Source organism: Salvelinus fontinalis, chromosome 35 (genome assembly GCF_029448725.1).
Source record: "Salvelinus fontinalis isolate EN_2023a chromosome 35, ASM2944872v1, whole genome shotgun sequence".
Taxonomy (NCBI): Eukaryota; Metazoa; Chordata; class Actinopteri; order Salmoniformes; family Salmonidae; genus Salvelinus; species Salvelinus fontinalis.
Window position 1 is genome coordinate 32,112,501 of NC_074699.1, and position 15,838 is coordinate 32,128,338.

The window sequence follows — 15,838 nt, forward strand, 5'->3', positions numbered from 1 at the left end:
TTCTGTTTCCATTATTTTGACACTTCTCGAATGTTCTTTTTTCCCTTTTTTTAGGGACAATTACACATGCAGATACAGTTCAGTCTATTCCACTGTGTGGTGCAACGGGAAGGCCTTTAAATATTTTTGGGGGTGTTCTATTTTAGTTGTCTTCAAACTCAAAACTATTCGTCATAAGTCCTTAATATTCAGATAATCAACCAAATATTTTAATGTGAAAATAGGCCACGTATTTAGGAATTGATTCAGGTTTAGACAAGAATAGGCCTATAGGTGAACACAATTCGTTAGTATAGGCTACATCCATTAGCCTATTGACGCTCATGTTAAAGGAATTAGCTAAAAACACAATAGCCTATGGTTGGATATAAAATAAGACAAATATCTGTTGGAGGTCGAAAACTTCTGTCCAATGTATAACTGTGTAATCGGAGTGTATGTTGCAATTAACCCGTAACAAATCAGAGCCAGCAGTTACGGGGAGAGGGCGAATTCGCCTCGGATACGGTTTCAAAGAGAGGGAGGAAAACGCGTGCCCACCGCCGAGAAACATTTATCCTACTCTGATAAAGGCACAACGGGCCTTTTCTCAAATACAGCATTCTGGATGTGAGGTTGTTTTTACTGGAATATATAGGCTGTAGCCAGTATAGCCATAGCTAAATAGCATTTAAACGGGAGTTTTTATTATTTTGTGTGGGTTATGTATTTTTTCAACCTTGAGATTATGGGCTTATTCTCACTGATAAAACGTTGGTTTATTTGTTGCTGTAGATGCTTATATGCCTTTCCTACTTAGCGCTACATTGCATGACATCTGCCCCCCCCCCCCAAAATACATAGCAAATCACACAGGGCTTAAATCAGTATAAAGACTTCTAAAATAATATAGGCCTAAGCATTTCTCGTGCATTATAAGACACCTTGGTTTTATTTCCATTGTATGAATCTAAAGGCTGAACTGCAGAAGACATTTACAATCTGAAATGCCATTTTCACAAACATGTCGATTCAATCTTTACATTTGTTACTTTGGAAATGTCATATTGGACAGAACGCAGACTTGTTTCAGCACCGAATCTAACTTGAAATCTGTACGCTTAATTTGACTTAAATACGTCATTTATGCACAAATCCAATTGCACTGAATTCCCAAAAACTTCCTTAAGTGTCACAAGCTATAAAGAGCACTTCAACACTATACTAGAACTAGTTAAGTAAAACATATATTCGAATCAAACAATACAACAAATGTTGCATTCACTATCAAAACGTTGACTAATACGGAAATACTGCCTGTTCAAATGTACTGTTTAAACCATTAGTGTAAGAAAAAAGATTTGGGCATGCATTCTAGAAGTAGCCCTATTATATCAGTGTCTGAAAAAATGCTTAAAATCGCAAAGGAACAAATGAAATCACACACATTATATTCTGCATTTCAATAGTCACTTCAACTTGATGTTAGTGTTTTTATTATATTAAACACTTTAGTTGCACTATAACGTTACCTACAAGGACAAATACAGTAATAACAAAACTTAAGTGTTTTGGAAGTGAAGTATTGTTATAATAGCTTATTCTCACATTGGGCCCCATGCCCTGCTGTGTATATTGTAATGACCCGGCTGGGTCATAAAGGAAAAAGAGACGGACTCTAGGTGTGCAGGTCAGAACACAGGTTTATTCATAAACTGGGCTATTGTTCCGGCCACAACCCACGCCGCTAAATGCCGAACGTACACAATGTTACCCTGTCGGGTCAAGAGTCACTCTCATAGGAACAGATCAAGGCACGAACAGAAGAGAGCGAACAATGAGACAGTAATCCCTATTTATGCATTTCCAAATCCCGCGGTATTACCCATCATACCCCCCCAACCTTTCCATCTGTCCTGACATATTCAACCCCTGCTAGTAGCCATGAGAACCATAACACACCCACAAACACAGAACACAATACCGGGTCGTTACAATATGTTGGAGTTTCTGTGTGTGACTATGTATGTATGGAGCTGTGCTATCTCACGAGGAGGTGACCACTCTCTGAACCCCAGTGAAATTCCCTTGTATGAGCAGAGCACACAGGGGCAGCAGGCCCAGTCGCTCCACACTGCAGCGGAGGGACCACACATTAGCATGCTGATGACGTGAGCCGGGGCGCAGCACCTCTATGGGGCTGGGATTCCTGCTGGGGCTCCACAGCTGTTCCCTGGGCTGGATGACAACTCCATAAAAAGCCTGCCTAGGTTCTGGTCTGGAGAAGCAGACATTCTATGTGCTCGTCCCTCAGCCTGTCTAAACTACTCTGAACTGTAGGACACCTCTTTGGCCAAGCCGAGCATTAGCACAGCAGCTATAAGTCACTGTTAGGCCAACCAAATGCACACAGGTTGTCACAGGGTTAGGGCACTGCAGGTAGCTGCAGATAGAACCTCAAGCGTTAGCCAAAGTAAGTTCAAATAAGCCATCAGACATGTCATGCCAGCCATAATGTTTACCTGCTGGTTATACAACATATCACTTCCAGAGGTACTGTATCTTTAGCAATAGACAGCTCAGAGAGGTTAGCACATCCAGTATACTACAGCTAGTCCTCTTAACGCCTGCTCCCCACATACCACCCTCAGACTAATTGGACTTGTCAGGCCCTCTGATAGGCTATACCATGTATAATGCCATTAGCGAGAGGAGTGCTGGAAAACAGCCCAATACTGCCAAAAGACATAAACAAGGTCCCATGAGAGGATAGGACACTTGATGAAGGGTTAACACACCAGCTCACCATCCATCTTGCTATACTATTTCCCTCATCTGTTTTAGATTTAGGTTCATATTTTCCCCAGATTGTTCGTCAGTAGGATAACTTGCAACAATAGCAACACACAGTACTGACAGACTAGCGGTGTATGGTGTGTACACAGATCATCATTTGACAGTCATAGGTTGATCAGTCCTGGGTTTTGAGATATAAAGAAGACAAAAATGGTTAAAACTATGAACTCAAAGTATGGTTTATTTAGTACAGAAAATATCCTGTGAATTCCAATGGCATTACATGTAGGACATTAAACATTGCCCCTGCACAAAGAGACTAACAGGGAAAACCTCTCCTTCCTTTGTGACTGACAGACAGGCCTGCCAGTGTGGATGAAACTTCTGTATAAGAACATTTCAAACGTAAATGGGGTTACGTGTTATCAATACCAACACTAAAAACCAGAACGACAAACCAAACTGCTTAAGGCATTAAACATATTTTCACACTTCACATTGGTACAGTGAAGGTAGCATCCTTCCCTTTCATGAAACACAGCCTTTTCTTTCTGCTGGCTTGGCTTCTGTTACAGAGATGGACAGAGAAGCAGGCAGTTACTCACTATGGTTGAGCTCCTGCTTGGGGGAATCTGCCTCTGCTTCACTCGTACTCTCTCTACTTTCTCTAGCTGTATTTTTGGGACCTGTATTTGGTCTGGGCCTCCGGTTGCTTGGACCTGGCCTCCTGCCTCCCCTCTGGCTCTTGGCCAGCTCAGCCTGCAGGTCGTGGCCGTTCAGGGAGAGCCCCTCCAGGGCGGCCAGGGCCTGGTCTGCAGCCTGGGGGTCTAAGTAGTCCAGGAAGGCCCGGTGCTGAGCACCCTGCCATGTGAGACGGATGGGGGCTGCCTCCCTCTCCCGGAGAGCAGTCTTCAGCTCGCTGACACGCAGCCCGGCAGGGATGCCCCCCAGGTACACTGTGGTCACGGTCAGGGGGGGCCTGCGCTCACGGGGCTCACCACCTTCCTCCCTGCCCTCTTGCCTGACCCCATCCCTGTCCCCCTCTCTTCCCCTCCCCCTGGCCCCCTCACGGCCTCCTCTGCCTCTCCCCCTGCTTCCATCTCTGCCCCCCTCACGGAAGCCCCCATTGCGGAATCCCCTGACCCTCCTACCCCCCTCTCTGCCTCCCTCCTGGCCTCCCTCCCCGTCACCATCCCTACCCCCCTCTCTGTCCCCCTCCCTCCTCACTCTTGGTGGGCGTCGTCTGGGTTTCTGCTCAGTCTCCTCCCTGGACTCCCCGTTGGGGTCCCTCTCAGAGTCCTCTTGGGTATTCCGTCTAGGCCTGCGCCTGGGCTCACGCCGGGGTCTATCACCCTCTGACCTGGGCTCTCTGTCCCTCCGGGGCTCCCTCCTGGCCCTTTCCCTGGGCTGCGGGGGAGGGTGGGTCCCCAGGGTCACGTCCTTCCCTTGCTCCTCCTCCAAGGCCCGGAGCTTCTTCAGCACAGGGATCTTCTCCAGCATCTCAGCGTTCAGCTGCAGGTATACAACAGGACAGGCTCAGGACCACTAAGGTCATTTCACAGCAGGGCTGCTCAAGGTCAGCAAAAGCACTGGGTTAAGGGCAGCCCAGCTCTGGGTCATGCCAAGAAGAATGGGGTTTAGTAAAGTGATGGGGTATAAACACAATCAAGAAAGCTGATGTTTGGTGTCTGCTCATGCCGTTCTAGGTGACCATGCAAATGTTCAGTGCATGCTAGATTGCTTATGAACTACACCAAAACCCATGCATGACTAGACTACGACAAGCCTCAAAGGACACAACAACGAACAGTACTCCATAACACATAACACATCCATGCTTACAGTACATGAACGCAGAGGAAACAGAGTCTTCAGGAGCGCTGATAACCTCTCTGACCATAGCATCTTTATTCTGGGGGGATATTCCACTTCCCTGGTAAGCTATATAAAGACCGCTCTCCGATTTCCCAGGGCAGAGTGGGTCTGCTAAGGCTGTGATGGCGGCTGCTCCTGTACAGGATATAATGGGCTATTGTTTTTACCTTGGCCCCGGTGCCCTCTCTTTAACTGGGCCCTGCACAGCCAGGCTGGCCCGGTGGAGGCCTTTGATGATCAGACATGGCCTTCCTGTCTACGAGGTCAGCATGGGTCCTCAGGACAGGCATGGTGGTCTTAAGGGACCCCAGAGGTAGCGTGTGTGTGTGTAATGGGTATACTTCTACGGGAAGGTGAGCAAACAAAGCTCAAGCAACACGGTTTGAGGTGCAGCCAAAAGTTACTGGAAAACTACAGAAGATGGGTGCAATTTTAGCCTCATTTTGAAAGCTATTTTCTAGCTCAAATCATTGAGGTTTCAGCCACTCAGCAACATACAGCAACTAATAGCAGTCGTATGAGTAAAACCAGCAGCTGTAGCTAGCAGCAGCAACAGTAGTTAGAACTGCATAAGCAATGGAATGAATCATATTGAGCGACATTAAACTGGGTGAGATTTAGTGTTGTACCTTAGTCCAGATGACGCCCTGGGGCTTGGGGCGTTGGCAGTCTGTCTTGATGACTCTGGTCGGGGTGAGGATGTAGTCCACAGTGATGTCATGGCTCTCAATCAGATCCTCTGGGATGTCAACAACCTGCAGCAATACAGACATCAAGCACAAACACACATTGCAAAATAATAGGAATCTGGAGCATGAAGCAACACTTATCCAGGTTAAGACCAAACACAGTGTGTGACTTCATGTTGTGGGATAACAGGCTAACCTGGCAGTCATGGACGATGGTAACCACCACAGTGGATTCCGTCACAGCCCCCATGCAGAGCATCATGGCATACTCCATGTCAGCAAATCCCTCTCCTTTACCTATCCGGTAACCTGAGGAGAAAGGAGAGATGAGATTAATCCTAACAGTATCGGTGTTGATGCTGAGCCGGAACTTTCCTGGACCAGGGTAGGTGTCCACTGCCCACAGAGCTCTCACCTTTCTCAGACACGGCCACAGAGCCAACCACCAGAAGATCCACCTGAACCTTGGAATCCAGACCCACAGGGACACTGAACTCCTTCACTCCCTGGAGAAGAAACAAAGAAAAGAAAGAAAGTAAGAAAGAAAAAGGTGAGAACAGGTGCACCAGATCACAAGAAACATTGGATTCAAACATTTTACATTTGAAACCCGACACTCCAACTAGTCTGGGAACAAAGCATTTGGTCTTCTATGGTGGATTCACCAAGTTGTACAGAGTGACAGCATGTTTATGGGGATAATGAATGGGAAGTGATGAATGAAGGAGGTAAAGTGTGATGTTGAATCCATGTGCACTGGGGGTGGGGTGGGGTGGGTGTTGGGGGAGAAGTAGTGTTGAGCGATTAGTGCTTCTTGGGGTTGGTTCAGTTTATTACTACAAAATTACCACCATTTTGGATTTAGGTTTTGATCATTTAAAAAACAAAACATGAAATGCACTATGCATTATGTGCGGTGAATGCTGTAACATAACACAACTAATAAAAGTCCCATGATGGTAATGACTGCTTATCACTTATTAACCAGCAGTTCACATGACTTTCCTAAAAATATTTCAGTTGTGTATATTACATTTGTTTTATTTGATGACTTTATTATTTAATTCCAAGTCATCCTCTCATCTCTATAGAGCTGTTGGCTATGCTGTCTGACAAAATCACTATCTCAGTAGGTCTTCAAAGTAAATAAAGCACGAAGCAACTGCTCTCTATGTATCCCCTCTTGATCGCGCATTCTTCTATCTCTTACGTAGCAGGCGTAAAAGAAACAGACCGGACAAGTAGCCGCACAATGGATTATGTTCATTGTATTTAATTATCAAGTTTTCTGTACTAAACTATGTAGAACTTTGGCCTGTTGGAAACTACAACATCGCACAGTTCGGGCATGATCTGATTTATCTCTATAGAAACTACAGCGCAATGAGCTCACAGAAGAAGAAAAAAATAACAAAATAGAATTCAAATAATTTAACTGAAGTCAATTAGTTGTTAAAAAAACGGAAAAAAATAACTGACATTTCAATTAATTGCTCAGCACTAGTGAGAAGGGACTGACTCACCTGCGAGGTGGAACACACTCTCAGTTCTTCTTTGCTTGCTCCCTCAGGCGGGACAATCTTATTGAAGAGTCCTGTGCGAAGGCGAGGGGTCGGCACCAGCAGGGTTTTCCTCGCCTAGAAGCAAGAGGCCAGAGTTTAGTAAGCTAAGAGAATACAACCATAGACAGATGAGTAAAGGGCATCTAATACAAATGACATAAATCCAGCACTCAATGGTTATGATCTGGTGATGAGACAACACTACTGAACCAGTGGCCCAGGGCTACCTGCAGCACGGCCAGCCTCGCCCCCTCCAGCGGCTTGTCAGGGTCCACCTTCACCTCGTCAGTCTCACTGAATACCTGCAGCTCTGACACCTTGGCGCAGGCAGTGTGGGCACCCTGGGGGCAGAGAGGGGGAGAGGGGGTAAGGAGAGAGGATGTGAGTGCACACTTACATCCAAGGTGATGTAGCGGGCCTGCTGCTGGGGTCGGTCCGGGTTCACTTTGACCGTCTGGCTGGACTTGAACTCCTGCAGGGCTGAGAGACGGTCACAGGCCGGGACCGCACCCTGACCGCATAGACAACCACATACAGCAAGACAAGCACGCACCCACACACACACACAAAGGACAAGGGGTTCAAAAGCATGTGTGCCACTGTTAACCTATTTTGTCCAGTAGACTTGACTAAAATTGAGATTTTACCACAGGTCAAAGACAAAGGAACTACGATAGCTACTAGCTTACAATATGACATATCTAAGGTAGTTAGGCTAGCTATAGCCTGAAGAACCCAAGTTAAATTGCATAGAATTCTACTTTGGAAGAAATTAGCATTTGGATCAGGAAAGCTTCCTCTCCAACTCTACATACCGGTTGTCTGTCTGGTTGGTCCTTTTCAGGTAGGAATGTGAGATAAAACATCTACAGAGTAGCGTTATCAACCTGACCTTCTATGTGCTAGTCGTCTGTATATCGTTTGTATTTTCAATACTGATGCAATTTGCACGTGACAAAACACTTGTACAATATGGCCGAGCGTAACCAAACGACAAACACTTACAGATAATTGTGAGAAAACATGCTTGAGTTGACTGAAGGTATGGCAAATCGGTCTGGCAGCACAACCGATTAGCAAACATACTGAACATTTAGAAAGTATGTGACTAAAAAGGAGGAACTACACTATGAAACAAAAGAATGATAGTAAAAAGCTTTGGAGCACCTTAAATGAAAATTTGGGCAGAAAGACACACTCGGCTCCATCATTCATTGAATCACATGGCTCATTCATCACAAAACCCACTGATATTGCCAACTTTTTTTTTTCAGTGGCAAGATTAGCAAATGCTACACATCCAAGTATAACTGACCAAATTATGAAAGACAAGCATTGGCGCCGGAGGACAAAGAGCCGGATGCCTGTTCAGGACCCGGAAAAGGCGAGTGGGAAAGCTGCCATTACCGTCAATACTACTTGCCAACGTGCAATCATTGGACAATAAACTAGACAAGGTACGATCACGAATATCCTACCAACGGGACATCAAAAACTGTAATATCCTATGTTTCACAGAATCCTGGCAGAATGACGACATGGATATTCAGCTAGCGGGATACACGCTGCACCGGCAAGATAGAACAGCACACTCCGGTAAGACGAGGGGGGGGGGGCGGTCTGTGAATATTTGTAAACAACAGCTGGTGCAAATCTAAGGAAGTCTCTAGATTTTGCTCGCCTGAAGTAGAGTATATTGTGATAAATTGCAGGCCACACTACTTGCCTAGAGAGTTTTCAGCTATACTTTTCGTGGTTGTTTAATTACCACCACAGACAGATGCTGGCACTAAGACTGCATTCAGTCAGCTGTATAAGGAAATAAGCAAACAGGAAACCACTCACCCAGAGGCGGCGCTCCTAGTGGCCGGAGACTTTAACGCAGGGAAACTTAAATCAGTTCTACCTAATATCCATCAACATGTTAAATGTGCAACCAGAGGGAAAAACAAATTCTACATCACCTGTACTCCATACACAGAGATGCGTACAAAGCTCTCCCTCCATTTGGTAAATCCGACCACAACTCTATCCTCCTGAATCCTGCTTACAAGCAAAAATTAAAAGCAGGAAGCACCAGTGACTCGGTCTATAAAAAAGTGGTCAGATGAAGCAGATGCTAAACTACAGGACTGTTTTGCTATCACAGACTTGAAATATGTTCCGGGATTCTTCCGATGGCATTGAGGAGTACACCACTTCAGTCACTGGCTTTATCAGTAAGTGCATCGAGCACGTCGTCCCCACAGTGACTGTACGTACATACCCCAACCAGAAGCCATGGATTACAGGGAACATTCGCACTGAGATAAAGAGTAGAGCTGCCGCTTTCAAGGTGCGGGACTCTAACCCGGAAGCTTCCAAGAAATCCTGCTATGCCCTGCGACAAACCAACAAACAGGCAAAGTGTTAATACAGGTCTAAGAATGACTCACACTACACCGGCTCCGACACTCGTCTTATGTGGCAGGGCTTGCAAACTATTACAGAATACAAAGGGATGCACAGCCGCAAGCTGCCCAGTGACACGAGCCTACCAGACGAGCTAAATCACTTCTATGCTCGCTTCGAGGCAAGCAACACTGAGGCATGCATGAGAGCATCAGTTGTTCCAGGCGACTGTGTGATCACGCTTTCCGTAGCCGACGTGAGTATGACCTTTAAACAGGTCAACATTCACAAGGCTGCAGGGCTACCAGGACGTGTGCTCCAGGCATGTGCTGACCAACTGGCAGGTGTCTTCACTGACATTTTCAACATGTCCCTGATTAAGTCTGTAATACCAGCATGTTTCAAGCAGACCACCATAGTCCCTGTGCCCAAGAACACAAAGGCAACCTGCCTAAATGACTACAGACCCGTAGCACTCACGTCTGTAGCCATGAAGTGCTTTGAAATGTTGGTAATGGCTCACATCAACACCATTATCCCAGAAACCCTAGACCCACTCCAATTCGCATACAGCCCAAACAGATCCACAGATGATGCAATCTCTATTGCACTCCACACCTTGACTAAAGGAACACTTAAGTGAGAATGCTATTCATTGACTACAGCTTAGCGTTCAACACCATAGTAACCTCAAAACTCATCACTAAGCTAAGGATCCTGGGACTAAACACCTCCCTCTGCAACTGGATCCTGGACTTCCTGACGGGCCGCCCCCAGGTGGTGAGGGTAGGTAGCAACATTTGCCACGCTGATCCTCAACACTGGCGCTCCCCAGGGGTGCGTGCTCAGTCCCCTCCTGTACTCCCTGTTCACCCACGACTGCATGGCCAGGCACGATTCCAACATCATCATTAAGTTTGCAGATGACACAACAATGGTAGGCCTGATCACCGACAACGACGAGAAAGCCTATAGGGAGGAAGTCAGATCCCTGGCCGGGTGGTGCCAGAATAACAACTTATCCCTCAACGTAACCAAGACTAAAGAGATTATTGTTGACTACAGGAAAAGGAGGACCGAGCACGCCCCCATTCTCATCAACGAGGCTGTAGTGGAGCAGGTTGAGAGCTTCAAGTTCCTTGGTGTCCACATCAACAAACTAGAACGATCCAAACACCATTCCCCCCCCCCAAAGTGTACTAAGGGTTGGTAACAGGCTGATTGGTTGGCTATTTGAGCCAGTAAAGGGGCTTTACTATTCTTGGGAAGCTGAATTAGTTTTGCTTCTGTCCAGGAGGAGTGACAATAGTGTCCGCTATTATCCTCAGTCATTTTCCATCCAAGTTGTCAGACCCCGGTGGCTTGTCATTGTTGATAGACAACAATACGTTTTTCACCTCTTCCACACTCACTTTACAGAATTGAAAATTACAAATCAAAGTGTATTTGTCACGTGCGCTGAATACAACAGGTGTGTACAACCTTACAGTGAAATGCTTACTTACAGGCTCTAACCAATAGTGTAAAAAAGGTATTAGGTGAACAATAGGTAGGTAAAGAAATAAAACAACAGTAAAAAGACAGGTTATATACAGTAGCGAGGCTATAAAAGTAGCGAGGCTACATACAGACACCGGTTAGTCAGGCTGATTGAGGTAGTATGTACATGTAGATATGGTTAAAGTGACTATGCATATATGATGAACAGAGAGTAGCAGTAGCGTAAAAGAGGGGTTGGCGGGTGGTGGGTGGGACACAGTGCAGATAGCCCGGTTAGCCAATGTGCGGGAGCATTGATTGGTCGGCCCAATTGAGGTAGTATGTACATGAATGTATAGTTAAAGTGAATATGCATATATGATAAACAGAGTAGCAGCTGCGTAAAAAGATGGGTTGGGGGGGGGGGACACAATGCAAAATAGTCCGGGTAGCCATTTGATTACCTGTTCAGGAGTCTTATGGTTTGGGGGTAAAAACTGTTGAGAAGCCTTTTTGTCCTAGACTTGGCACTCCGGTACCGCTTTTGCAATGCGGTATTAGAGAGAACAGTCTATGACTGGGGTGGCTGGGGTCTTTAACATTTTTTTATGGCCTTCCTCTGACACCGCCTGGTGTAGAGGTCCTGGATGCCAGGCAGCTTAGTCCCAGTGATGTACTGGGCCGTATGCACTACCCTCTGTAGTAGAGGTCGACCGATTATGATTTTTCACCGCCGATACCGATTATTGGAGGACCAAAAAAAGCTGATACCGATTAATCGGCCGATTTAAAAATTAATTAATAATAATACATTTAAAAAAATGTATTTGTAATAATGACAATTACAACAATACTGAATGAACACTTATTTTAACTTAATATAGTACATCAATAAAATCAATTTAGCCTCAAATAAATAATGAAACATATTCAATTTGGTTTAAATAATGCAAAAACAAAGTGTTGGAGAAGAAAGTAAAAGTGCAATATGTGCCATGTAAGAAAGCTAACTTTTAAGTTCCTTGCTCAGAACATATGAAATCTGGTGGTTCCTTTTAACATGAGTCTTCAATATTCCCAGGTAAGTAGTTTTAGGTTGTAGTTATTATAGGACTATTTCTCTCTATACCATTTGTATTTCATATACCTTTGACTATTGGATGTTCTTATAGGCACTATAGTATTGCCAGTGTAACAGTATAGCTTCCATCCCTCTCCTCGCCGCTACCTGGGCTCGAACCAGGAACACATCGACAACAGCCACCCTCGAAGCAGCGTTACCCATGCAGAGCAAGGGGAACTACTACTCCCAAGTCTCAGAGCGAGTGACGTTTGAAGCGCTATTAGCGTGCACCCCGCAAACTAGCTAGCCATTTCACATCAGTTACACAAGCCTAATCTCGGGAGTTGATAGGCTTGAAGTCATAAACAGCGCAATGCTTCAAGCACAAAAGTGCTGTTTGAATGAATGCTTACGAGCATGCTGGTGCCTACCATCGCTCAGTCAGACTGCTCTATCAAATCATAGACTTAATTATAAAATAACACACAGAAATAGCCTTAGGTCATTAATATGGTCGAATCCGTAAACTATCATCTCAAAAACAAAACGTTTATTCTTTCAGTGAAATACGGAACCGTTCCGTATTTTATTTAACGGGTGGCATCCATAAGTCTAAATATTCCTGTTACATTGCACAACCTTCAATGTTATGTCATAATTACGTAAAATTCTGGCGAAATAGTTCGCACCGAGCCAGGCGGCCCAAACTGTTGCATATACCCTGACTCTGCGTGCAATGAAAGCAAAAGAAGTAACACAATTTCACCTGGTTAATATTGCCTGCTAACCTGGATTTCTTTTAGCTAAATATGCAGGTTTAAAAATATATACTTCTGTGTATTGATTTTAAGAAAGGCATTGATGTTTATGGTTAGGTACAGTCGTGCAACGATTGTGCTTTTTTTCACAAATGCACTTTTGTTAAATCATCCCCCGTTTGGTGAAGTTGGCTGTCTTTGTTAGGAAGAAATAGTCTCCACACAGTTCGCAACGAGCCAGGAGGCCCAAACTGCTGCATATACCCTGACTCTGTTGCAAGAGAAGTGACACCATTTCCCGAGTTAAAATAAATTAATGTTAGCAGGCAATATTAACTAAATATGCAGGTTTAAAAATATATACTTGTGTTTTGATTTTAAGAAAGACATGGATGTTTATGGTTTGGTACACGTTGGAGCAACGACAGCCCTTTTTCGCGATAGCGCACCGCATCGATTATATGCAACGCAGGACACGCTAGATAAACTAGTAATATCATCAACCATGTGTAGTTAACAAGTGATTATGATTGATTGATTGTTTTTTATAAGTTAAGTTTAAATGCTAGCTAGCAACTTACCTTGGCTTCTTACTGCATTCGCGTAACAGTCAGGCTCCTCGTGGAGTGCAATGTAAGGCAGGTGGTTAGAGCGTTGCACTAGTTAACTGTAAGGTTGCAAGATTGAATCCCCGAGCTGATAAGGTAAAAATCTGTCATTCTGCCCCTGAACAAGGCAGTTAACCCACCGTTCCTAGGCCGTCATTGAAAATAAGAATGTGTTCTTAACTGACTTGCCTAGTCAAATAAATGGTGTAAAAAATATATAAATATATATATATATATTAAAAAATAAATAATAATAAAAATAGCCCAAATCGGTGTCCAAAAATACCGATTTCCGATTGTTCTGAAAACTTGAAATCGGCCCAAATTAAAATCGGCCATTCCGATTAATCGGTCGACCTCTGTCAATCTCTCCTGGCTCAAAGTGGAGGAGAGATTGGCTTCATCACTACTTGTTTTTATAATCATTGACAAGCTGAATGCACCGAGCTGTCTGTTTAAACTACTAGCACACAGCTCGGACACCAATGCATACCCCACAAGACATGCCACCAGAGGACTCTTCACAATCCCCAAGTCCAGAACAGACTATGGGAGGCACACAGTACTACATAGAGCCATGACTACATGCAAGCAGCAGAATCGGATTTTAAAAAACATAACAATACCCCTGTGAAGAGACTCACAGGTACAGACATGCATACACACACAAATGCTAGCACACGCACTCTACACACACATAGTAATATGGTTATATGGTGGTATTATACATTTTGTATTGTAGATATGTAGTGGTGTAATAATGTTATATAAAACCCTCTTAGGCCTCACCCCCCCCTCCCATCTGAGATATCTACTGCAGCCCTCATCCAACACCTGTTCCGCCAGTCACATTCTGTTAAATGTCCCCAAAACACACATCCCTGGGTCGCTCCTCTTTTCAGTTCGCTGCAGCTAGCGACTGGAACACACACTCAAACTGGACCGTTTTATCTCAATCTCTTCATTCAAAGACTCAATCATTGACACTCTTACTGGCAGTTGTGGCTGCTTTGCGTGATGTATTGTTGTCTCTACCTTCTTGTCCTTTGTGCTGTTGTCTGTGCCCAATAATGTTTGTACCCTTTTTTGAACTGCTACCATGTTGTGTTGTCATGTGTTAGTGCCATGCTATGTTGTCGGCTTAGGTCTCTCTTTATGTAGTGTTGTGTTCCCTCTTGTCTTGATGTGTGTTTGGTCCTATAGTTTTAATCCCAGCCGCCGTCCCCGCAGGAGGCCTTTTGTCTTTTGGTAGGCCGTCATTGTAAATAAGAACTTGTTCTTAACTGACTTGCCTAGTTTAAAAAAAGTTTTAAAATAATGTACTGTTTTATCTTTTGTTTTGTGTGAGATGTAAGTGCCTTAATGTGTTTGGACCCCAGGAAGAGTAACTGCTGCCTTGGCAGAAGCTAATGGGGATCCCTAATAAATACAAATACATTTAGTTACATTCGGCTATTGTTAACATATTGTGCAAAAAGTCGGGTAAACACTTTTCCTGTTGATACCTTCTCAACATCCTACAGCCAAAAGGATAAACAGCATGTATAAACGGTAGAGTGTAAATATTATTTTCTTCAACATTCTGTCTTGTAGAGACTGAGTCTTTTTTATAGCTCCTTCTTTTAGACTGGTGTCATGGAGTAACCATGGTAGCAGTCTGATGTTTAGGTAAGGCTAGCTAGCTAAATGTATTAGTGCAGACCAATGGCTGTGCAGAGTGCACAATGAACATTTGACAATACTTTTCAAAATGGCTATTTGGGACCTTTACCAGCAGCACATGCAAAATACAAATTGAAACTACTGACAAGAGGGTTCAAACATATTTTGACAAATACTAATAGGGTTAGGTTTAGGAATAGTTCAATCAAATTGCAATACACTGAACCTCCAGAAATGCCCTACCTTGAAATTGGGGATTCTGTTGTGCACAGGCCTTGGAAAGTTTGCAAGATTCTTAGCTTCAATGTAATCCCAAACTTTCTCTCGGATGTCCCATTTCGTGGCCCCTAAACAAAAAACAATTCACATGCTTGATGAAATGACAGTTTTGAAGAAAGGGTCATGTAAATCGCAACTTCATAACGGCAACTGCTAGGCTACCATCCATTGGCATGCGTTAGCATTAGTGAATTTACACTAAACACGCAGCAATCATTTACCGGGATTAATCGTAATAACGGCCTCCATTGTCCTCTAGTCGAAGATGCAGAAAATTCTCACAATTTCACTGACGATTAGTCAAACTATCACAAAGGGACCACAGATTGATTTGCGCACGTGGGAGTTCTTTAACATTGTAGCAACAGCTGCTTGTCAGGGTTGTTTTTTTTCTGTATGGTAGCTCGGAAAGGCCAAACCTTACACGGTCAAAAGCAAACATGGGATGCATTCATTAAGTCGATTGTTACAAAACGTTTAACGCAAGCAACCATAGCTAACGGGGAAGGGCATTCCTAAATTTGTCCAATAGAAACTCGTTTTAGAACGTTTTGCAACTGTTTGGACTAATGATTACACGTCGACTCTCAACTGACAAATCGCACACAGCACAAAGTGCTAGCATATCAGATAAGTGTCTAAATGTTGTATTACTAAGCAGAAGGACAATCATCAAATCAGTCACACTTGATGATTG

General features: G+C 44.2%; 1 protein-coding gene across 3 annotated transcripts; it reads right to left on the bottom strand.

Moving 5' to 3' along the window:
- Positions 1-2,998: 2,998 nt before the first annotated feature.
- Positions 2,999-15,560, bottom strand: mthfsd (methenyltetrahydrofolate synthetase domain containing). 3 transcript variants are annotated; one of them, XM_055899974.1, is made up of 9 exons: positions 15,363-15,560; positions 15,106-15,209; positions 7,299-7,412; positions 7,129-7,242; positions 6,863-6,976; positions 5,755-5,845; positions 5,536-5,648; positions 5,280-5,405; positions 2,999-4,287 (listed from the first exon to the last, which is right to left on the bottom strand). In XM_055899974.1, exons 1-9 carry the CDS (start codon positions 15,388-15,390, stop codon positions 3,373-3,375), a joined length of 1,719 nt encoding a protein of 572 aa, XP_055755949.1. In that variant the 5' UTR covers positions 15,391-15,560; the 3' UTR covers positions 2,999-3,372. The 3 variants fall into 3 exon arrangements, with proteins under 3 accessions (XP_055755949.1, XP_055755948.1, XP_055755947.1); XM_055899973.1 differs by lacking the exon at positions 7,129-7,242 and having other exon boundaries at positions 15,363-15,559; XM_055899972.1 differs by lacking the exon at positions 7,299-7,412 and having other exon boundaries at positions 15,363-15,558.
- Positions 15,561-15,838: the final 278 nt, after the last annotated feature.